Source organism: Canis lupus, chromosome 28, assembly GCF_011100685.1.
Source record: "Canis lupus familiaris isolate Mischka breed German Shepherd chromosome 28, alternate assembly UU_Cfam_GSD_1.0, whole genome shotgun sequence".
Taxonomy (NCBI): domain Eukaryota; kingdom Metazoa; phylum Chordata; class Mammalia; order Carnivora; family Canidae; genus Canis; species Canis lupus.
The window spans coordinates 32,120,227-32,144,471 of record NC_049249.1 but is presented as its reverse complement, the minus strand read 5'-3'; the positions used below and the strand labels follow the sequence as shown (position 1 = coordinate 32,144,471).

Here is a 24,245-nt window from a genome sequence, read left to right as displayed (position 1 = left end):
CATCCATGCCCAGTCTGCCCTGGAAGAAGTGCTCTTTCAGGGGTTGCCTGGGCGGCCTGGTCGGTTGAGCATCCACGTCTCAGTTTCAGCTCAGGTCATGATCTCTGGGTTCTGGGATCAAGCCCCACGTTGGGCTCTGTGTTCAGTGTAGAGCCTGCTTCTGATTCTCTCTCCCTTTCCTTGTCGCTCTTGCTCTCTTTCAAATAAATAAATAATTTTTTTTAAAGTGGCCTTTCAGGCAGGAGAATGCATTTAATGACATGTGGCTTACGTAAATAAGGGTCGAGCAGGATTAGACTCACATCTACTCCGCACAGCACCTTGTTGACAGCAGCAGCAACCCGACATCCTGAAAACAGAGAGGATGGCCCTGACCCCGCCTACAAAACTAACCACTGAGCTGTGACCCGGCAGGCGTACGGGCTCTGAGTGCAAGGATGTGCGGCATTTTTCAAGGGGTTCACGTCTCTAACCTGCATGGAAGAGGGTGGGCACCACCTAGGGGGGGGCCAGGGGGACATGTACTCCCTCCAGCACCAGGAAGATCTCTTAAGTCTGGGAGAAGTGTGGATAGAGAGATGCGAGCAAATTAGGGCTGCCCAATGCAGCCAGGGGCCACAGGACATCTCACCTGTGAGCCAAGGAGGCCACCTGCCTGCCCCAACCCAGGCTGGAGTTCAGGGCAGCATTTCTTAGGGGTGCTGTGCCCTGTGCCTCCTACATCCGCATGGAACTACTTCCTCCTTGCAAGAAGCTGTTTTTCCCATCTCTTTCCTTCCAGATCTATCCAGGCAGCCCTTGGCCAGGCTTTCAAGTTATCAACTCCTGCGGTCCCCCGCAGGCCACTGGCAGGTCAGTTCTGAACAGGGATGTAGTTTGCTCAGGCTCACACCCACCTGGCCCATGTGCCAACACACTGGGCTCTTTGGCACAAGCCTCCCGAGGGTCCAAAAACACATGGTCAGCTGTGGCAGCCTTGGCATGAGTGAGGGCTTTGGACCTGCCTTGCTAGAAATTCTTTATTGTGACTCCCTGCCTGGCTTCAGCCTCCTGGAGCTCAACTCATCACTACATGATGCTCTCCAGACCATCTTCGAAAATCAAAAAATTTGGGGGTTTGCTGAGGGCAGGGCTGGAGGCAGAAGGCAGGCCCAAAGCCTGGCCGTCGCAGCAGACAGTGAACCTCCCAGGACAAGCTCTTTGCTTCAGGCAGGGTCAGACATGAAGCTCTCTCTCCCCCACCAGGCCTCTCTCAAAGTCACATCTGTTCTCCCAAAGGCTTGTGTCCTAATGATCACCAGCGGGTGTAGGGGGAGGGAAGGAGTGTGAAAACCCGGAGACAAGCCATTTGCGCGGGGAAGGTGGGGCTGTGTCATCATTTCCACAGCAGCCATTAGAGCCAGAAGGAGGCAGCAGGAAGTCGCCCAGCATGCTTGCAAGAACAGAACATCTGTCGACTTCGTAATAAGATGTGCCCCCGGGTCTTGCTGCCCTGCCACTCCCCTCCAAGCCCAAAGACGGAAAGGCCAAGCCACAGAGGTGGGGGGCGGGGGGAGGACCGCGCCCTGCCTGCACACAGCGAAAACACATGCCCTCCTCCATCAGAAAAAGCCTGGCTGGAAATGGGAACGGAGGCAGGATGGACCTCTGAACCCCGAAACCAGTACCGACCTCAGACTCTGGCCCAGGCTCGTTCAAAAACAACTTCCATTTCAGCAAAATGAAATTTTCATCTGTGCATTTTTGAAACTTAATTTGAAAACCTCCAGGGACCCACCGGAGGGGCAAAGACAAGTTTTATTTGGATCCGTGGATCTAGGTCACAGCCCCGTGGCTGAAAGCAGCCACAGAGAGAGAGAGAGAAGCTGGCAACAGCCTGCAGGTGCAGTGGAGGGCAGAAGTCAGGTGACGGAACCACGGCCACACCTGGCCCCATCCTGGCCTACTGGGCAGGACACAGAGCCTCAGGATACAGGGGCCCTGGTCAGTCCTGAAACCAGGCCTGCCCTGAGGATGTGGAGAAAGGGGAACTCTCTTACACTGTTGGTAGGAATGCAAGCTGGTGCAGCCACTCTGGAAAACAGTGTGGAGGTTCCTTAAGAAGTTAAAAATACGACCCAGCAAATGCACTACTGATGTGGTGAACTCATGGGACCCCTGAACCCCAATGTTCACAGTAGCTCTGTCCACAATAGCCAAACTGTGGAAGGAGCCACGATGTCCTTTGACAGATGATGGATAAAGAAGACGTGGCCTGTTTATACAATGGAATATTACTCAGCCATTAGAAAGGATGAATACCCACCATTTACATCTGAGGGAGATTATGCTGAGTGAAATAAGTCAACTGGAGAAGGACAATCATCATATGGAAGACAATCATCATATGTCTCACTCATACACGGAATATAAGAAATAGTGCAAGGGACCACAAGGAAAGGAGGGGAAACTGGGGGAAAATTAGAGAGGAAGACAAACCATTAGAGTCCCCTAACTCCGGGACACAAAGGGTTGCAGAAGGGGAGGTAGGTGGGAGAATGGGGTGACTGGGTGATGGGCACTAAGGAGGGCACTTGATGGGATGAGCACTGGCTGTTATATTATATGGTAAATTGAATTTAAATAAAATTTAAAAATAAAAATGCAAATCTGATCGTTCTCTAATTGGCCTTGGGCCTTCTGGACCCTCTCAAAGTGAAGCCCTAGGAGTCAGAGGCCCAATGGCCAAAGCTAAAACAAGGTGGGCAAAAAAATAAAGAGTAAAGAAAAATAGTCTTATATTATGACCCAAGGTATAAAATAGATAACCATGAGTCCATGTTGATAGAAATCAATGAGTGAATAAGTGAGGCCCTCGGTCCCCAGCGGAAGAGGGATTATGGCAGCAGGTGGCCTCCAGACAGGAGCGGCAGCTTCAGGCCTGGCTCTCCAGCCTGCCGGCCACCCCTGCACAGTGAAGACTTGCCAGTCTCCATATTCACATGAGCCAAGTCCTTGACATAAATTTCTCCATCTATGTATATATATACACATCCTACTGGTTCTTTTTCTCTGGAGAGCCCTGATAATCTGCTTGCTCACGCAGGATATTCCCACTGTTATGTGGACACTTGCCTGCAGGAGTACACCTCAGATTGACTACAGCCCAAATGATTATTTATGGCATCACAGATCCAAATTGTCCACATCTTGCTGGTGCCATCCCAAATGCGGTTCACTCCAGGGCCTAGGGGGCAGAGACCACCAGGCCCCTCCTCTCCAGGGGCAGCAACCGTGGAGGGAAAGCTTGATACCCTACCTGCTTAAGTCCTTGGCTGGCCCCTTGGGGGAGAGAGTGGAAGCTTCTAGTCCATCACCAGCTGGGGCAGGAGGCAAAGACACATGTTCTGAGGCTCGGGGAACCAGATCCGTACAGGCAGCAGCTGGGGAGGTGCTGGGAGACACAAAGGGAGAATTATTCCCAGTGGAACTTGGCTCATTAATGGCACATTCATCAGCCCCCCTCACCGCCCCCCCAGCCCACCCTAGGCACATGGAATGGGCTATTTAAAGACCCTGCACACTGCTTCCTCGATCCCTGCCCTGTTCCCCCAGGGCCTTTGCTTAGACACAGCAGAGGCACCCCCCTCACTCCCGGCCAGTCATGAATGCCCCCCTGTGTTAGGCTCTAGCAGAACCTGGCATTTCTTTGATGGAGGCAGTGTGGGTGCTCAACACACTCTGTGAATTGTCTTCTTTGATTTCGGCGACAGGACTTCTGTATGATCACTTCTGATCATTTTTTTATAGGCAATGAACTCTGTGAATTGACAACTACAATTCAGCTTTGCCAACTCGCTGGGATACACCCCCAAAATCCAAGGCTGGGAAAGGCCAAGGCCAAAAGGCTGACCAGTAACCGAGGAACCTGCACCAGGGATGCGTGGGGACCCCTTGGGTGGGGGGGCCAGGGGTGGCACAGAGATCTACAGGAGAGCGAGGTCCACCTTCAGTGGGTGAGTGCCCCCTGCTGGACATCCAGGGAAATGCCTGGAGGGCAGAGAGGCCTGCCCACCGCCCCTCTGAAGGGGGTGGGGGGACAGCCACCTGCAAACACACTCTCAAGCAAAGAGCTCAAGCAGGTCTGAGTTTCTCCTTTGGCAAAAAGCAAGACTATCAATGCCGCCCACAGGCTAAAGCTCGGGAACGGTTTTCAGGGTGGGTTGGCCCTCCCAGCCTCTCTCCAGCTGTCCACACTGCTGCCCACAGGGAAGCTGGCGGGGCCCAAGGTGGCCCAGCTGGCATTATGTGACTCAGCACCCAGAGCCGAAGCCAGGCCTGAGGTCGAACCAGGGTGTGAGGTTTCCCAGCCTCTGGTAGAGGACTTGCTTCTTCCCTCTGAGTGTAAACACCTGCAGGAAGCCCCCAGCCTGCAGCAACGCAGGACACTTGGGTTGCGGGGTCAATCATGTTCCACTGATCTCCATCCCCTCCAACTCCCCCTGCATGGTTGGCTTCCTAGACTGGGGGACAGTTGTCGTGGGCGCCCCACACTCAACACACTGGGAGAATTCATATGCTTGCCCCAAATCCCTGTCACTCTTAGTGGGTGCTTATCTCCCCCCAGGTCCCCCACCTGCTCTGCTCCTGCCAGGTGGGCTGCCCTCAGAGCCCACAACAGAGCCCACATCAAAGAAATGCCCCTTGGCCATACCAAGCCAGCAATTCCTCAGCCTCCACACCTCGGCTTCGTATCACTAAGCAACAGCCACAAAAACAGCAGAAACTCAGCCTTGCTGGGAGCTCAGTCCTGTATGTCCGGTCCTGGGTGCCCAGCGGGGCACACCTGGTCCCGTGTACCCCGTCCTGGGTGCCCAATGGGGCGCACCTGGTCCCGTGTACCCCATCCTGGGTGCCCAGCACTGTGTGCCAGATCCCATGTACCCCATTCTGGGTGCCCAGCAGGGTGCACCTGGTCCCGTGTACCCCATCCTGGGTGCCCAGTGGGACGTACCCGGCCCCGTGTACCCCGACCTGGGTGCCCAGTGGGGCGCACCTGGTCCCGTGTAACCCGTCCTGGGTGCCCAGCACTGTGTGCCAGATCCCATGTACCCCATCCTGGGTGCCCAGCAGGGTGCACCTGGTCCCGTGTACCCCATCCTGGGTACCCAGCGGGGCGCACCTGGTCCCATGTACACCATCCTGGGTGCCCAGCAGAGTGTACCTGGTCCTGTGTACCCCATCCTGGGTGCCCAGAGGGCACACCCAGTCCCATGTACCCCGTCCTGGGTGCCTTATGTTGGGTGCCCCATTCAGCATGTCCAGCACCAAGCACTTCACATCCATGACCTCAAACAACCATCACCACAACCCTTTGAGGCAAATGTCACCATCTCTGCTTTACAGAGAAGGACACAGGCTCTGAGGGCCGAGGTCACTTAGCAAGGCCACGTAGCTAGCCTCCGACGACTGGCCAGGCCGCCCACGTGAGCCCTCGGTACCCAGGCAGAGGGAGGCTGGGGTCTCCCAGCTGGCTGTGACCAAGCCGGGGGTGGGGGTCAGAAGCAGAGGCAGAGCTGAAACCCACGTTGCCTTCTTCCCTGAACCCCACAGAAACAAAGAGAAAAACAGAGACCAGAGAGTAACAACCATGGGAAAGCCCCGGGCCGATCCACACGTGAACAAAGATGACAGCGAGTGTGTTGGACAGAACTTGGCGAAACCACAAAGTGGGTTTACAGGCACAGTGACACCTCGCCTGTCCAAACTGATTTATAACAACTGGACAGTGGTTGAAAAAATATATTTTATAAAGACATGATTCAAAAAGAATAATGCCAAACTATTGGGGGCTTTTAAGCTCCGTAAAGAACCATTTTCACACTTGGAAAGCTTACACTCACTCATATTCCTAAGCAGCGAACAGGCCACTGACAAACTCAAACTACTCGTCTAAAACTTAGTTTCCTAAAGAAATCATGCTGGCCGAGCTCCCTCTGCGCACACCCCATGAAGACTTTATTTAATGCAGACTGAAGACAGGTGATAGAATCTGTGGTTCTGCTACATTAAGGTACCCTACCAAAGCGCCAAGGAAAGATAGCTGTCTTTGAAAGCCCGGGCAGACGGGAGGGGAGACACTGCCCAGGGTCTGCAGCCTAAGAGCAAAGCCAGACCCGCAGGGTGAAGCACGGTGACAGTCACACCACTGATGAGGGTGCTCACAGGTGACAGGCATTTGCCCTCACTGAGAACTCGGTGTGTGTGTTGGGGGAGGGGTGTCCCCTCAGCCCTGCAGCCCCTGTCAGCCTGGAGGCCGTGGCTCCTGGGCCTCCACCCTGCCCTCTGCTGGCCCCACCACCCGGGGCCACCCCCTTCCTGCACTGGGCTCTCAGGACGTACAGGACAAATGAGTCAACTGCTCTGTTAGGAATGTGGCCACCACTCTCTTGGCCCATCCCCAGGGGTCAGGGACGTCAGGCCCCAACAGGGAAGCAGCTGGTGACTCGGTGCAGCACCAGAAGCTGGGACTATCCTTGCCTCTCCATCACCCCTTCCTGCTGAGTCACCTCCTCCTTCTGGAAACTCTGTCCCAGGCCACCTCTCTCTGCTGCCGGGGGCCACCACCTCTCCAAGCCAGGCTTCTGCACATCCTGCTGTCCTGCCTCCTCCGTCCCCTCACATTGAGCCCCACGGTCACCAGGATGACCCAGCCCGAGTTCTGATAAGGTCCTGGTCTTGCCTGAAACTTTCCGCAGCCGTAGGAATCCAGGTGGGAAGACTCCCTGGCCTCCTACACTGGCTCCCGTGCCCCCTCTCCATCCTGTCCCCTCCTAGGCGCATCCTCTCCCTCTCCCTGCTCTAACCCCACCAAGCCAATCCCCTGATGTTCCTGGCAGCTTCTTGCTTCTGTGCCTGGGCTCAAGCACACCCTGCCCCTGAATGCCACCCTCTCACAGGCCCCTCCAGCCCACCCCAGAGTCCTCCTGAGGTGTCACCACAACAAGGAGCCCCAGCCCAGGTGGGGGTAACTATGCCCACCCTGCACGGCCAAGCTGGGCTGGGCCTCTGACCTGTTTTCAGCTAGGGTGTCCTGCTCCCCTCCCAAAGTCTTGGGGCGGCCACTGTGGCTTCTCTGGCCCCCAGCACAGAGCCCAGGACATGGAAAGTGCTCGGCAACACATGGCGGCAGCTCCTTCCCTGCCTCCATGGCCTCCCCAGCACAAAGGCCACTAACAGCAGGACAACTGTGCCATATTCTGAAAATCAGAATCAATCAGGAGTCGGAGGCAGGACCAGCAACCTAATTTGCCAGCAAAGTGGAATGTAAGTGAATGCAAAGTGAAAATGCAGAGCCCCACGTTGCAGAAGCATCGAGAATTTCAGGACGGTGACAGCAGAGCACTGAGATAAGCACAGGGCCCTGGGTGATTGTCTGGGTGGCATGAAGCCAGGCCCTGGTTCTAGACCCCAAGGTCTAGAGCTTCCCTGGCGCGGAGATCTCTGTACCCCACTCCCCTGAGCTGCCGGAGGGCGGCGTTGCTAGAGCAGAGATGAGAAGCAGGTGGGCACAGTTCAGCCCCTCTGCGCCAGCCCCCACGTCCACCCTAGCCCCCCTGACCAGCAGGGGCCCACCCGAGACATCATCGTCAGGGAGCTGGGCCCTCAGCCACGGCCAGTGCCCCTGCCAGCCCTCAGGGCGAACTCCTGGATGGGCACCGAACCAGCCCAGAGAAGGCCAGGGCCCGGAGACAAGGACCTCACACCTGTATTCTCGCGTCACTTATGCCAGGCGTGTCTGTTCTCTGGCCTTCATCTCTTCTCCTACAAAATGGGCTCGGGGTAAGACACGTGAAGGCCTTCCTAGGCACACTCTGAGACCCCTCTGCCCATTTAAGGAGTTACCCAATGTTTCCCAAGCCTTAGTGGATGAACAAAGAGCTGCATTCAAAGTCGCAGCATGTTGATATTTTTGGAAGATGACGGAAATGTTGATTTAATTTAAGCCTTTTGTGTTAAAGAGAAGCGTTAAACAGAAGACAGAAGCCACCATACTTCCAGCAGACACATGTGACTTATTGATGGTGGCATTGTTTTTTTCCCTGCTAGGTCCAGCTGGACGGGACCTTAGAATTCTTTGGGACACAGATCCCTGGAAAGCCATTACTAGTGGTCAGAGTTTGCCACTTGCCGAGGTCCTCACAAACGGTAACTGGCGAGCCAGCCCCTCAGATGCCGTTTCCACCCACTCCAGACCCAAGAAACACGGACAATGTCGATGCAGGGCCTGAGTTCAGCCTGACAGCCCGCAAGTCCCACCGTGGTGAGATGCTGTCACTAACTGTCGCCTGTTGACTCCCTGGTCAGGGCTTGAGTCCCTCCTGGCAGGTCCCCTATGGACCTGACAGCGAACTGCATTTCAGAGATCAGCTGGAGTCGCCAAATTAAGCCCCTGTCCAAGGACAAACAACAGAGTGACCTGGCTGTCACGGAGGCGATAACACGCCTAAGATCCAGACCGAACACGCCACGTCCTGTCGGGCCAGATGGGCGACAGCATCTTATCTTCCATTTCATATCACCATCTGGAAGGTATTAGCACAACGACCCTTCCTTGCAGGCTCTTGATTTTTCCTTCTTGAATCCCCCAAGTGCACACGATCACGTCACAGGGCGAGAGCTAAGGCCAAGGACTCGGCTCACATGGAAAGTCAGATGTAAGCTAGAGGGAAGAAAGTACTCGGCTGCCGCTGCTCCGGAGAGCTAAGCTTAGTGGGTCAGGGCACTGGAGAGCAGGCCAGCAGAGGCACGTGCTTTGATAAGACGAGTCTGGGTGACAGGAGATACAGCAGGCTCCTCTGACACGCAGCCTTTGCAAAGCAGCAAAGCCTGAATCCGAGGTGCCCAGACAGGCTTGCAAATTGGCTGGAAACCCCAAGGCAGGCCCATCGAGCTATTTCAGTGTCCCTTGAGATAAACCAGCATGTGAAACCCAGCCCAGGCCAGAGTGTGAAGGGCCCCCAAACATCGCTGACCTTCACACGTCCAGCGGGGGGGCTGGCTCCACACAGTTAACCCTGAACTGGCCTATGAGCTCCTTCCCAGCACGTTCTTACTACCCTCCCTCCCTCTGCAGAGCACACCTGTGCTCAGAGAAGGGAAATTACATTTAAGCTTGACCCAAGCAAAACTTGGTCTGGTGAGGAGAGGAAAGGTCATAAGCGCCATCCCAAAACTATGCGAGGGCCTCTGATCTGGGTCATTAGTTGTCGCTACAGTCACCAGTGGCTCTGTGGGTCCTCTTTCCTGGCGTGGGATTCCTTCTGCACCCTCCCGGGCCCTGGTTACAGAGAGTGGGAGGCAGAGGGCAAGAAGAAACTGACCTCAGATATCCAAGATTCAGTGATTTATTCAGAAAGTAAAAATCTACCTACACAGTTAATGCTGCTCAAGGCCCATGAGAAACCAAAACGCAAGAACAAAATCCTGTGTTCGTTTGAAATATGAAATTGTCAATATTTGAACATTGCCAAGGTGGCAATTTGTGTGCTTCTACCTCATAGTAGCCGGTTGGACTGGAAACTCAAAGGCCCTGACCAAGCATGAAGATGCACCCCAATTTACTCAGCCTACTGGGTACCGGGTACGTCAACTGGATTTGTCAGCATGTTCCTTTACCATATACCGTTTAAATGGCACAAAGCAATTCTGATATTTATTTCTAATTTTTTTGGAATTCTGTTATTTAGAGATCTTTGAGTAATCCCTTTTCTTTAAAAAAAAAAAAAGATTTATTGATTTGAGAGAGCTGGGGGGAGGGGCAGAGGGAAAGAGAGAGAGAGAATCTCAGTGGACTCCCCACTGAGTGCAGAGACAGACATGGGGCTCAATCTCATGACCCTGAGATCATAGCTGGGGCCAAAATCAAGAACTGGACGCTTAACCAACTAAGCCACCCAGGTACGCCTGGATAATTCCTTTTCTTTTATTTATTTATTTATTTTTATTTATTTTTTGGATGATTCCTTTTTCTAAATAAAAAAATAATAATTTCACTCTGTCATTCTGTTCTTAATAAGGTACTTGCTTAAGGAAAGCTTCAGCTAAGCTCTGTGAGGCAGCTGAACCTGCTCATGCATACCCACAGCTGAAAATCTTTTGGTGCAAACAGATGCCGCCAAAATAAACCACATGATTTGGGAGCAAGAGGAAAAACAGAAGCTGTAAGTCAGTGTGAATCCCCTGTACTTTCAACTTCAGAAAATTCTGAAGTTTCTGAACTTGGAAACTAACTCTCTAGTGAGGCTCGGACACTGGGCAGGAGCCACCTCTGCTCCTGGCTCCTCTGTCCGACGGTGGAAATCAGAAACTTTAGCCACCAGCCGGGGCAGATGTCTCCAATCCTGTGGAGCTGCCGATACCCAGAAGGAGGAGAACAACTTTGGGACAGGACTGCTTCACCCCGTGGTTCTCCAGGTGTGGACCCCAGACCAGCACCACCATCACCTGGGAACTTTCCAGAATGCAGAGTCTTGGGTTGCACTCCAGACCTCCCAAATCAGAAATTCTAAGAGTGGGGCAGCCACCTGTGCTCTAACCGGGTTAATTCTGATGCACACTGAAGTCTGGCCTCCACGGCCATGAGTCAGGTGAGCAGCTTCCCAGCGGGGTGCCCAGGGAAGGCCTCGAGGTCTAGAGAGACCCTCCTCTGCTTGGATTCCTAACAGAAAAGCACAGGAGGTTCTGGGACGTAGCCAGAATGCCCCATTCTACTCTGTTTAATAATGTGGTACAGCTGGAAGGTTGCATTTAAACAATTATACGGCTTGAAAAATGTTTTTGAAAATACTGAACAGATGGGAATATAAGTGGCCATGGACAATGCAGTCATTTGCAGAATGTTCTCAAAGGTCTGGACCCGGGAAGCCAATGGCAAAAAGGGAAGCTCAACCAGTTAAAGCAGGTTCACAGGCTCTTTCCTGAGGAAAGAAGCAAGTTTTGACATCCTCCAGTGGCTCTAATAGAAGAGAGGGGGTGTTTCCAAATCCCTTCCATTGTAGCTGAGGATTGCCTGAGATGGGGGTGCCATCTCTCTTCTTCCCTATTCAGGGAGAAGACGTCTTGTAAAGGAAGGACATGGCAACAAGAAAATTGACAGGCAACTGGAAGGGAGGGAACAAGAGTGGCTTAAAGCAAACCCTCCAGCCCCACTTAAAACACTTTTTTTGAAACTTAAATCTTGAAATTTTAATTTTGAAATTTTAACTTAGATTTTGAAATTTTTAATTTTCAATTTTTAAATTTAATTTTCAAATTTGAAATTTAATTTTGAAAATGTAATTTAAGTTTAATTTTGAAATTTTAGTTTAAATTCATTTTTTAAATTTGAAGTACCAACACAGCTCCTGGGGGAACAAACCTCTAGAAGGGCCTGTCACAGCCTCCCCCTGCCTGGCCCTCTGCCTCTCCTGCCCCTACTCTCAGCAGGACACCAAGGAGGATCTGAAGGTGGTGCTCTGTCTGAATGTGTGTGTCTCCCTCAATCCACAAACTGGAATCCTTATCCCCAGTGTGTTGGAATTAAAGGGTGGGACCTTTCGGGGGGCAACTAGGTCCTGAGAATCCCTACAAATGGGATTAGTGTTAGTGCCCTTATAAAGGAGACCCCACAGAGCTCCTCGGCCTGTTCCCTCACATGAGGACACAGTGAGAAGTCTGCAATATGGAAGAGTCCTCACTAACCACCGAGATGGACGCCCAGCCTCCAGATCTGTGAGTCCCCTGGTCTGTGGTGCTTTGTTACAGCAGCCCCAACAGGCTAACATGGGTGGGGAGGGGCAATAGGGCCACAGCTGAGCTGAACAGCAGCCACCGCGCCCCCAGAATGCCCTTCATAGTTAAGCCTGTGGACTGGATCAACAAGATCAGGTGCAGCTGATTCCTATTACTCACAGTGGCTACATTCTATAAAGTCGTCACAGATGCCGAATTAGCCAGTTCTGAACCTCTGTTCCTAGCGGTTATGCTGGGCTGGGTTCCTGCAAGCCTCTGGTCACAATACTTTTGTCAACTGTTCAATATGTACCTATTTTATGTGCATTTCTGTGTGAAAACACGTTATTTAATGTACATCATTGACTTCACAGCCAACACCATTATCACTTATGCCCAAATGAAGCTTAACTAACAGAAGAATTTTCAACAGAAGGCACACCACAGCCTTCTTGCACTAAAATGCACTACCCAGCACTTCACCGTGACGTTTGGGGGCATGAGCAAAAACTACATTACAGAAACCGTGGCCCTGAACCCACCATGAAGGACACTTGTGTACAGTATGAGAGCTGCTCTCAGACAAGGCCATGCTTGCTCTACCTCAGTGGGGAGCAAGGGCCCCAGGCAACTCTGAGTTTTTTTTTTTTTTTTTTTTTATCTATTTATTTGCTGCTCTACACATGTTCACAAATGCCCATGAAAGAACCATAAGTATTGGCCTTGGGGTTACAAATAAATCTTAGAAAGAGGCAAAGTCGCAAATATGGAAGAAACGAATAAGGAGTATTGTGTGGAAGCAGCTGGTGACCAAAGCCAGACCAATCCCTGCTCCTATCAGCACTGCCTCTTTTCTATTAATTTCCAGTAAAACCAAGACAATGCAACTCCAGACACATGTTCAATAACACTGGCCAGGCCAGAGCCGCTCTTGGAACTCCACCTGAATCTGTCTACTGGGGAATGAAGCCAGAAAGCTGGCCAAGTTCTCAGCACTGATTAGATCTGTGCTTAACCACTGGTTCCTTCCTGTACCCTGTGATCATTCTTGGTCATGGTGAGAGGTGACACAGCTTCGCTACAATGCGTCATCTTCCTTGGCCTTGGAAGAGGCCAGTGATGCAGGCAAAGCCCCAAGCGTCGTGAGAGGAAGAAAACTGGCTTTACCCACAGTCAGTGAAGTTCAGACCAAAGGCTTTGGCATGCAAGCTGAATCTGCTTCAAATCCCAGCTCTGCTGCTGCTCACCAGCTCTGTGCCCTTGAACACGTACATGGAACTGAGCCTCAGTCTGCTCGTATGTAGAAGGGCAAAGGGGTCTGTAACAGAACCTCTCACTTCCTCGGGTGTCTGGAGGATGTACAGGGACACACGATGGGACATGCTCCACATGGTGGCTATAGGTCCGGGACACATCATTTAAAATACAGCCTCCAGGGGTACCTGAGTTGCTCAGTCGGTTAAGTGTCTGTCTTTAGCTCAGGTCATGATCCCAGGATCTTAGGATCGAGGCCCACATTGGGCTCCCTGCTCGGTGGGAAGCCTGCTTCTCCCTCTCCCTCTGCTGCTCCCCCTGCTTGTGCTCTGTCAAATGAATAAATAAAATCTTTAAAAAAATAAAATACAGGGCACCCCGGGTGGCTCAGTGGTTTAGCGCCACCTTCAGTCCAGGGAGTGATCCTTGAGACCCGGCATTGAGTCCCACATCAGGCTCCCTGCATGGAGCCTGCTTCTCCCTCTTCCTCTGTCTCTGCCTCTCTCTCTCTCTCTCTCTCTCTCTCTCTCTCTCTCTCTCTCTCTCTGTGTCTCATGAATAAATAAAATCTTTAAAATAAATAAATAAAAAATAAAACAAAAAATAAAACACAGCCTCAGTGTTCAGAAACACTGACCAAGCCCCAAGGGTACTTTGGTTCTTCCGGCAGCCACAGAACCCCCCCAGCCAAGTCCTCCTGCATCCAATGCTCAGAGAGCTTCCCCTTGCCCTTTTGGCTCCCTCTTGTAAAATGAGGGGATGAGGATGATCTCAGCCTCCTTCCAGGCTTCACTAAGGGAGGGTATGTCCCACCAGCTTCCTGGGTCGGGGTCAAATGGGAGTGCCTGTTCATCACAATTTCCCTAGTGCCATGTAACACTGCAAATGGGAACTGTTTTAGTGATATAAACATAAGTTAAAACGTCTGTGTCTAACACCTTAAACTTATGATGTCATGTGTGAATTAAATCTCAATAAAACTGGAAAAGTGTGTGTGTATGTGTGTGTGTGTGTGTATATATAAACCTATATTTATATAGAGAGAGGAGTGGGGTGGGGAGGAACATGTATGTTTAGGGAGAGAAGGATATGTGTGTATGTACTGGCATCTGAGCCAAATCCTGAGGCTGATTCTGAGCAAGCCTGGTTTACACAGAGTAAGAGCCAGTGGGGTTATGCACAGTGTACTTGGACATCTGTGATTGCTGTGGGGTGGCTGGGGCATGAAGGGCAGGTGAGGGAAGACCGCCTGGCCTAACTCATTAGCCAAGCAAAGGCACAAAGACCGGGTCCCCTTCCCCATCCGACGGCTGGCTCCTCTCTTCTCCCACCACTGCCAGAAGACAAAACAAGCAGCCGACCCCGCTCGTGTCCTAGGAGGTCAGAGGCAGCTAAGTCATTCTTTGGCAAGGTATAAATAGCACGTCCTCTCTTCCAGAAGACTTCTATTTTAAATAGGGGCCCCTGAAGATCACAAGGGAACAAATCTCTAAAATGCCCGTTGGGGCAGGGTCTTCCTGGTGAGAACGGGGCCCTGTGTAGGAAGGGCATGCAGACCTCTGCAGAGGTGGGGCTGCAGGGGAGGGGACCGGGGGGAGGAGGGTGGCAGGGAGGGAGGGAGGCCAGCGTCGAGGCCTGGGCCCCGGCTCCCACCACCAGATGCAGCCCCAGGCCCCACTGTACCTCTGGGCCGTCAGATCCCTGGAAACGGGGCTGAAGGCATCACCAGGGTGGGAAGGGGCAGCTAACAGTGGGTGTTCCAGGTCCTCAAGGGCAGCTGGCTGGATGACATCATCTGGTACATGTGACCTGGGGAGAGGAAAGTGGGGAAAAAGCAAGGCTCAGAAATGTTCCTGAAAGTTTTCAATGTGCTTCAACAGCACATTTTACAGGGACCCTGGGCAGGGCCTCAGGGCCCCCCTGTCGGCAAGAGCCGGGTCTGCTGCTCCTCCGAGTGTGGCCCCCAGGTGGCGCTGGCCCAGGAGCGCCGCGTCCCCTTCCAGGACGCGCACAGAAACCCAGGGCAAGTGTTCAGAAGCCTGCACAGCCCCGCGATAGAGTAATCTTGCCTGTTGAGTCTAATAATAAAAGTCAGGATGCTGCTAAACCCCTACAATGCACAGGGCAGCCCCACCGCAAAGGGTTATCTGGCCCAGGGCATCATAGTGCTCAGGCGGAGAAACCCTGGCTGTGAGTCTCCTTTCATTCTCCAGTACTTCATTTAATTGAATTTTTTAAAGTTTTGATCTATATGCATTAGAAACTTAAACATTTTCTTCAAGATTTTATTTTTGGGATGCCTGGGTGGCTCAGCGGTTGAGCAGCCTGCCTTTGGCTCAGGGCATGATCTCAGGGTCCTGGGATCAAGTCCCACATCGGGCTCCCTTTGGGGAGGCTGCTTCTCCCTCTGCCTGTGTCTCTGCCTCTCGCTGTGTCTCTGATGAATAAATAAAATCTTTTTAAAAAAATTTCCTACATTTAAATTTGAAAAAAAATATTTTATTTTTAAGGTATCTCTACACCCAATGCAGGGCTTGAACTCAGGGCCCCAAGATCAAGAGTCACAGGCTGAGCCAGCCAGGCACCCTGAAACTTAAAACTTAAAAACAATGCTGGCCCTTCATCCACTGAGAAGGTGGACACCAAACAGCCTCCAAGAGCAGCAGGCTTTGAAAGGTCAGAGGGACGCTGGTCACTGTCACACACTGGTCATGCCTCGGCTCACTCCACTGGGAAACCCCTTTGGTAATCAGGTGAGTTCATCAGGGAGGACCATGAGTTGTTCTTTCTGATGAACTTGGCTCTGGGCAGTAAGTAGCAGGACAGTCTCTTTCAGTCCCTGAGCACATACTGATCGCATACCGACTCTTACATAGTGAAGGAGAAAGAGGTGGGTCCTGCCTTAGCGGAGTTTAGAGTCTTAGGCAAGAGTCAGACTTTTTTTTTTTTTAATGCTGATTTATTTAGTGACAATAGCAGTAAGCACTAAGAAGGAGAGACAGATGGCTAAGAGCATAAACCAAAACCAGGAGGTCTGGGTAGGTAGTGGGAGTCAGGGAACATTTCCTTGTGGAGTGGTACACTGAGGCCAGCCAGCCAGCCCAGTGACAATGACTGTGTGCTAGGAACTGTTAGCCTAAGTGCTCATAGATATGATCCTCACCACATATGATCCTCACAGCAACCCTGTTAGGTGGGTACTCTCATTATCCTCGTTTTACAGATATGGGAACTGAGGCACAGAGGGGCTGAGTAACTTGTCCTCAGTGCAAAAGAAAGGAAGCGTGCCTCCAGTACAGGAAGCCACATACCTGAAAGCCATGAACCAGGAACGAATTTAGCATTTGGGATCAATGAATGCAAAAGGTCACTGTTACTGGAGTGTGGATAGTGGAGACTAGGAAGGGACAGGGTGGACAGGATCCAGACCCCAAGGCCAGGTGGAAGGACTGAGACTGGATCCTAAGCCAAGGAATTAGCCCCAAACTCCTCTTCAATGCTCTGCCACAAAGTGCTGCCCATGGCATTGAGATGAATGAGAGGTGGGGTGGTCCAAGGTGAATTTCCCAAAACTATGTTTTAAATATGATTAGACCAGCACATGCCTGTGCCCACACCCTTACTATTTATTCCATGGATCTTGTGATGTTCCCTTCCACTTGCACGGTTCCCATTCCAAATCCCCCAGAACAGGATCCCAGAACCCTGTGACCACACCCAAGGAATCAGAGAGAAACGGATACAAGAAGAAAAGAAGGAGCCAGCCCGGAGGAAAATCCTCAACTACAGGCACTAGCGATCTTCCAAAGTTATTAAAAAACCTGAGTGGAAAAACATCACCCAGGAGCTTTGGCAACACACACTGAAAGCCATAAAAGACTTTATTTCCTTCAACACAGTCATTGGACTTCCAAGAATTTATTTTAAGGAGATGATTAAGGGTATGAGCAAAGATGCTGATCATAACTGTGACCATAATAGCAAAAAAAAAAAAAAAAAACCAAACCAAAACAAAAAAACTGCAAATAACCAAAATGTCCCACAGCAGGGGACAGCTGATCATATTAAGGCATAGCTGTAGAGCAGACTCATGGGCAGCTGTTTAAAAAAAAATAAGGTAGATCTCCATACACCTAGAGGTAAATGCGTCCATCATGAACTAAAAAGAGATTTTAAAGCTGTCGGTAGCATGACCCACGTTTCATGTGCACATGTCTATATGTACACCTACATATAAACACACGTGCAGGAAGCATGCAGCAGAGTGAACGAGTACCAAGCAATGAGGAGGATGCGTGCCAAGGTGTTAATAGTAATTCTCTTTCAATAGTGAAATTATGGGCGCTTTTTTTTTTAAGATTTTTTATTTTTATTTTTAAGATTTTATATATTCATTCATTCGAGACACAAAGAGAGAGAGAGAGAGAGAGAGGCAGAGACACAGGCAGAGGGAGAAGCAGGCTCCATGCAGGAGCCCGATGTGGGACTCGATCCTGGGACTCCACCCTGGGCCAAAGGCAGGTGCTAAACCGCTGAGCCGCCCAGGGATCCCCCTAAGATTTTATTTTTAAGTCATCTCTATATCCATGGTGGGGCTCGAACTCACAAGATCAAGAGTCGTACCCTCCATCGACTGAGCTGGCCAGGTGCCCCAGGAGTGCTTTTTCCTGTTGGATTTATTTCTACTTTCTAAGTTCTAGGCTGACTGTGCACTGTGTTTACAATCAAAATAAATAAGAAAGCACACTTAAGGATAATTTTAAGTGAAGGGAATGCCTTCAGTTTGTATATCACTCAGTGCAAGTTTTAAGAGATGGGACAATCCGAGTAAAGCCCACTTCTGTATTCACATTTTCCACATGAGGACCTGGACTTGTCAGCCTCGTCTCAAGGCAGAAGCACAGCCACGCCTCACTCATCAGGCACCCCCAGGAAAACTAAAGATCCCAGGGGAGGAGTTGGGGGGTAAGAGATATCTGCCTGCGTATTCTATGGGACGGCATTTCCATTTTAACTCTTTGGGAGGGTTAATGCTTGAAAGCATATTGGACACTTCTCTGAATTTTCTGAACAGAGGATCTTGCACATAATGAAATGCTTTCTCAATGACACACAATCAGCATCCTGAGTGACTATGACATAAGTGAGGAAGTATGCCGCGGTGCTAACAGAACAATTGTACACGAAAAGAGGGCTGGATTCTAGACCAGCCCCACCTTGGGATCTCAGCCAGGTGACTTCTCCATCTGTAAAAGGAAGGCACTGGACTGCACGGTCCCCAAGGACTCTCCCAACACAGTCTTGCCCCTCGCTCGCAGGCTGCCAGCCAGCACCTCTGCTAACTCACCTGACTCCCCTCTACTTTCCTTCCTCAGTTCTCTGCTTCTCGTGCACAAAGACATACGCCGAGGGCGTTAGAACAGTGTGTAGGTCAAGAGTTAATAAGCACTGAAATAGGTTTATAAACCATACAACATAATCATTTTAAAATAAGTATATGCGTATATACACATAAGTTAGCTTGAACTATGTGAAACTTCTAAAAAAAAAATTTTGTGAAATTCACACTGTACCATCAGCTCGAAGGCCTTTTTTGTCTTACTGCCTAGTGACCCAGTTATGTTCCTGATGGCCAAGCTGACTTCTGGGTAGGTGGAGGGATTCTTATAAAGCAGCTCTTCTTGGACCAACTGCAAAAGGCTATAAATGGCTTCTAAATTCTACCAGTGGTGGTGCTCGGACTAGAGTTACTGAAATATTTTTCAGGGGAAAAAAAAAAATCTGTCCAAGATTTTAACTACCAGCTGCTGCCACCAGCTGCTAGAACTAGCCCACTATAAATTTAGTCAGGCCAGCAAAGGGTTGATTTTCCACTGGAATGTCAGGGAGGGGCGCTTGCATCAACAAGTGCTTCTCCAAAGGGCCATGAGTCACCCACCCTTCAGAGATGGAGGCAGAGAGGATTTGGCTTCAGAAAGGAAGGCAGTCACATTCTGGTCTAAAAAGCACCTCAGCTCCTCACACAGGATCTGCTGCTCCCGGAAGAGCCCCAGGCTGAATCTAATGGGGTTCACTAAACAATAATGATAATTAATACTAATAATGGGAGTGGGAGGAAACTCTGGGAGGGGATGGGCATGTTTATGCCTTGATAGCAATGAGGGTGTCACAGGTATGTACTCAGGCCCAAACTCATCAAGTCCCAGACAGTCAATAGGTAGGGCTTTTTATATGTCGATCATACCTCAATAAAGTGGTTTAAAAAAGAAACAGGATGGCACACTCCAGAGTTGACAGGCTACTCAAGAGCACGGCCAGTTCAAAGTCTAAAGTAAGGAGAATCGTGAAGGGTAGCAATAGAACTGCCCTAGATAAACAGGGTTCCGCAGGCGGGGCGATCTGGAAAGGCTCCCTAAAGGGGTGGGGCACGCAAAGTGCTTCACCGATGAGTGCAAAGAGCTTTCCAGATTTAAAAAAAAAAAAAAAAAAAAGCTTCTCCCTTCTCTGTCCCTGACGGTTCAGATGGAAAGTCATCAGACTTCTCTTCCCTTGGACAGAGCAAGGAAGCTCACGGGAGAAGGGGCAGGGGCTGTGTTACCTACAGAGAGAATAACAGAAAAATAACCTTACGGAGGGTAACGGGAGCCAGGTCCCAGGTCCTCACAGTCAGAGGATTTGCATATAGGAAAGGTCTTAGGCTCCAAAGCATGCTCAGAGCTGTGCTGCAATCAGTGGTAAATAAACACAACCAGGTGTAGGGGTGAGTGTGTGCACACATATACCTCTACTTCCCCACTTTCTCTGCTGTGAGAGGTCAATCAAAAGGACATTAAGAATTACCTCAAAGGGGCTGCTGCTGGCCAAACCTGGGACTACTGGGGCATAAAAAAAAATACAGATACTAATGAGTTAAAACCCACTAAAGTAATAATCCACGAGTTCATAAGGATATAAAGACAGACAAAGGCACAAAGGGGGAAGAAGCAAAGGTCCTCCTCCAGTACCAGGCCAACTTGGAAACATAGGAGGAACGATGACAACAAAGTCACTATTCGAGGACCATCAGAGTGGCGGTCAATTCAGGCAGCCACCCAAGGGCATTAAGGCAGGTGGGTGGTTTAAAGACGTAAAGGACGTTGTGTGGTGATCCACCTAACGGTGGAGAAACCAGGTGGGCACCAACATGGCCAGGTGTCGACCAGGACTGCCATCCCTGGCAGTGGGATAGTCATTACACGGTGCTCCGGGACATGACCCACTGGGAAGAGCACAGCACCACTTCCATGGGATGCCTGAGCGGAATGGCCAGCCAGAGTCTGGTCACGAGAAAACTCTGGGTAGACAAAGGTTGAGGGATTTTTTTCCAGAATGAGAGAGCTATACCCTTAAAGGTCATGAAAGACAAGGAGAGACTGAGGAACTCTCCCAGACTGAAGAGTCCACAAGCAAACAGTGGAGTATGACATGTGCTTTTGGACTGGATCCTGGATCGGATGCAAAAGGGGACAAGCTGGTGAGTCTAAACAGGTTCTGAAGACTAGGTGTACAGTGGCATGGCATATCCATGTCCCAAGTGCATGGCTGTATTGGTGTCATGCTGGAGCGTCCTTGCTTGGAGGGAAATGAATGCTGGAGTATTTATTTTGACTTGTACTTTGGAGGGTGGAAGCTTCACGTTTGCCACTGGCTCTCAAACGATCCAGAAAAAGAAAGAGGATAATACAGGGGAACAACCAAGCACATGTGGTGAAGTGTCAACAATTGAGGCATCTGGGCAAAGGGAATATGGGAGTACCCTCCTCTTCTTGTGGCTTTTCTGTAAGTTGGAAATTATTTCAGAAACAACAACTTCCTGGGCGAAGCCATTTGGGCAAACAGCCACACCCCAGTGTCCCAGAACTCATTTGACTTCTAGGGGACACAGCAGGGTGTATGATGGGAGCTCCGGGAAGTGGAGCTGCGGACCCACACCTGGGCGGCTGGGGCCCAAGCCAGCTTGGAGAAGGTCTCAAAAGTCAGGCCAAGAAACTACTGTTTGGGTGGCAATGGGGAGCATCTGAGATTTATGAGCAGAGGAATAGCAGAATATTCGGGAGGCAGCCATGTGCCAGAATGAGGAATAACTGGAGGAGAAGAAATGCAAGCCATGCCACAGAGCAGTTCAGGTGCCAGGTAACGCTGGATGGGATCCTGGCACCTGCAGAAGAGCTGGGATCTGCCGTGTGAGAGGCTTCATGATGTCCATCCAACACCAGGTGTTGGGGATGCAGAAGGAGACGGGGAGATAGCAAAGCTGATTTGGGTTTTGAGTAGCTAATTGGAAAGCCATGTGATTAACTGCACGCCTCCCTCGCACATAATACCCTAGACCTCCCGACCAATTATTTACCTAATGCTGGTCTTTCACTGAAGTCAGTTCAATTTGAATATTCATCATCCTAAGTAATAACATCTGTGAGGTTGTGGTTGCGATGTGCTACTTTTCCTTTTTTTTCTATTACAGAGTGAATAATATCTGGGGTCTTGAAATCACCAGGGAGCCCCTAAGCTCAGGGCAAGGCCCTTGGGAGCTCTGCACCACACTCTGGAAAACACTGGGGCAGCTCTCAGCAACACAGCTCAGAGCCCCGTGCTGCTCACATCTGCTTGCTCCAGGCTCAAGAAGAGAAGCAAAGTCTGTCATAAATCAGCAAAATGGAATCTTCTGAAATCTCACATCTTTATGAACTGTTAGACCCTTCCGAGCTGAGCATGACCCAGCTGGCAAAGGTTAGGAGCCATAGCAAAGGCACATGACGTATGGAACACATATGTGCATCCTTTTCGGATCTCCCCCTTGGCTTCTGGAGGGAAAAGCTTCGTCCTCTGGCATGAGGAGCAGATACACGTGAGCTCTGCTTTTGCTGCTTCTCAAGAAGCTGTGCTCACTGGGCATCTGGCTCCACGGCCCTGGCACCTGCTCAGGACAAGCGATGCTTTGCTTTTTAAGTCAGCTTGTTCCTTTCCTGATCCTGCCAACGATGAAGTGGGACGGGCATGACCTGGCAATCCCGAGGGCCACCCGGTAAAAGAGTTGTAAAACCAGTTCCTAAAACCAGAAAGTTCCACCCTTCCTGGGGCAGCAGAGGAGGAACGTGAGACCCTGACAGATGAGGGCCTGACCAAGGTCTCAGGCACGCTGTTTTTTTGCCGTTGATGATAATATTTTAGCATGTCCCAAATGTGGTAACAAATATAAACAAGTATAGTAAAAGGATAATAATAAACAATTATAAGAGCAGTTAACATTGTTAAGTGCTTAGCATGAGGTGAAGAGCTGTGCACATCCTTGCTCATCCAACCCTCCAAAGGGGTGAGAAGTAGTCAGAATTTGAACCCAGGTCCCAAAGCACAGGATCCAGGCAACACCACAGCACGGAGGTGGCGAAGCGGGATGGGGTGCGCCTGGCTCAAGTTAAGGAAAGATCTCCCACACAACTCCGAGAAAAGCGATCTAAGAGATCCTAGAGACCATGCCAGGGAGAACAGAGATTTTTCTGCTCCCATATAAGAAAGTCCAGCAATTTAAAGATTTGCCTTCAGTTTTAAAAAAATAAATAAAAATAAACTAAAAATTTTTTTAAATAACTTAAAAAATACTTATATTTATTTGTATAGTATATTAAAATCTTCACCAAATGGTGTGTTTTATGAATCTCCATCACCCCTATGTAGTTGGCAGGCAACTTATTTTCTAGAATAGGAGACTGAGGCTCACGGAATTAAGTCACTTGGCAAAGAAACACAGGCCTTCTGCCACTGAGCCTGTCCTCATGATAGGAACCCACCCTTTGTCCTGGGCCCTTCCTCCAGTGGGCACACTACAGTTCATCTGCGTTCAGCTGCACACCCAGGCGGTAGAGACCCTGGAGGGTGCTGGGGTGGCAGGACCAGGGCGGCAGGAGAGGAGCACTGTGAGGCAGGAAGAAGGGACAGGTCAGCAGGGGGATCATGGCTCCAGCAAAGGGAAAGGAGCCTCCACCTTGTTCCCTGCCATCCTCCCAGCCCAGAGTCAACAAGGAGAATGTTTAAGGGGATGAATGGACCATAAGAGACAGAGCCACAGGGAGACCAGCCAGTGGCATCGAAGAGGTAAGAGAATCCTAACAATGAGGGTGATACTAGGTGACATTTTGTAGATGCTTAAAACTGAACATCTGTCCATTTCAGCTACAAGCTGTGCTTTTCTTATTTTGGGGCCAAATGTTTAAGGTGTCAAACATTTTTTGCACACTCCTGGTAAGCCCTGGGCCTCAGTACAGGCCCTTTGCTGATGAAGAAATAGCCTTCACCCCTTGATTCCCAGAGAGGCAGGATGGGGCAGGGGGCAGGAGGCTGGGCCCCACTCCAGCAATAAAGAGCTGTGTGACCTTGTGTTAAGGCTCCTGCGAGTCTCAGGTTCCCCATCTGTCAAAGAAGACAGTGGTAGCCCCTGCCTGGACAGGGAGTGGCGGGGGTTGAGGCCAGTCCCATGACTTTCCTCCAGCAAAGGACCGGGCACATGGGAAGCGCTCCGCAAAGGATGGCATCATTAATACAAACACAACCGGGTGTGCTGTTCCCACAGAACACCCTGGACGGGCTTCTTCACAGTCCACATGCCCTGCCCGCCCTGCCCAGGTGGATGTCCCCAGGTGGGCATCCCGCTCCTTCAGCCCCCACCTCCATCCCCGCACCCCCACCCCTGGGCTCTGTGTGAACATCAGCACAAATCGTGGGATGGCAATGAATACAGAAACAAAGGGAACAGAGCACCGACTGCGTGCCAGGCACTGTGCAGGCCCTCTGTCACTTTGAGCCACATGACAGCCCATTGCACGAAGAGCAAATGGAGCCTCTGGAGCAGGGAAGTCTGAAGCCATGGGAAGCCGAGGGGCAGAGGAAGAGAAGATGCTCCTGACACAGGAGCTGAGCTGAGCCACTGAGCTGAGCACCGTCCTGGCTGCTCCGACTCCAGACCTCAGTCTCCCTCAAGAATGTGGAACGAATAGTGACAGCCTGTGGCGTCTGCCTTCCTCAGGAAAAGCAGGTGAACAGCCAGCACACGGGGGTTGGGCGACACCTCTCCCTCCCCAGGCTGCAGGCACCACCTCCATAAAAGAAGGTTTAGACCCTTGGTCCTCCATGCTCCCTTCCAGCCCAGTGATGCAAACCACGAGGCTCCAGAGGTGCAGCCCCTGGCCTGGCTGGAAGGGGATGGT

The 24,245-nt window shown here is 50.8% G+C and overlaps 1 protein-coding gene across 1 annotated transcript in view; it reads right to left on the bottom strand.

Annotated features, from left to right (window-relative positions):
- Nucleotides 1–24,245, bottom strand: part of TACC2 (transforming acidic coiled-coil containing protein 2) — a 193,248-nt gene that overhangs the window by 92,719 nt on the left and 76,284 nt on the right. Inside the window, 2 exon segments of the mRNA XM_038578977.1 lie at nucleotides 3,299–3,433; nucleotides 14,689–14,814. Coding sequence (XP_038434905.1) covers nucleotides 3,299–3,433; nucleotides 14,689–14,814 — 261 coding nt within the window.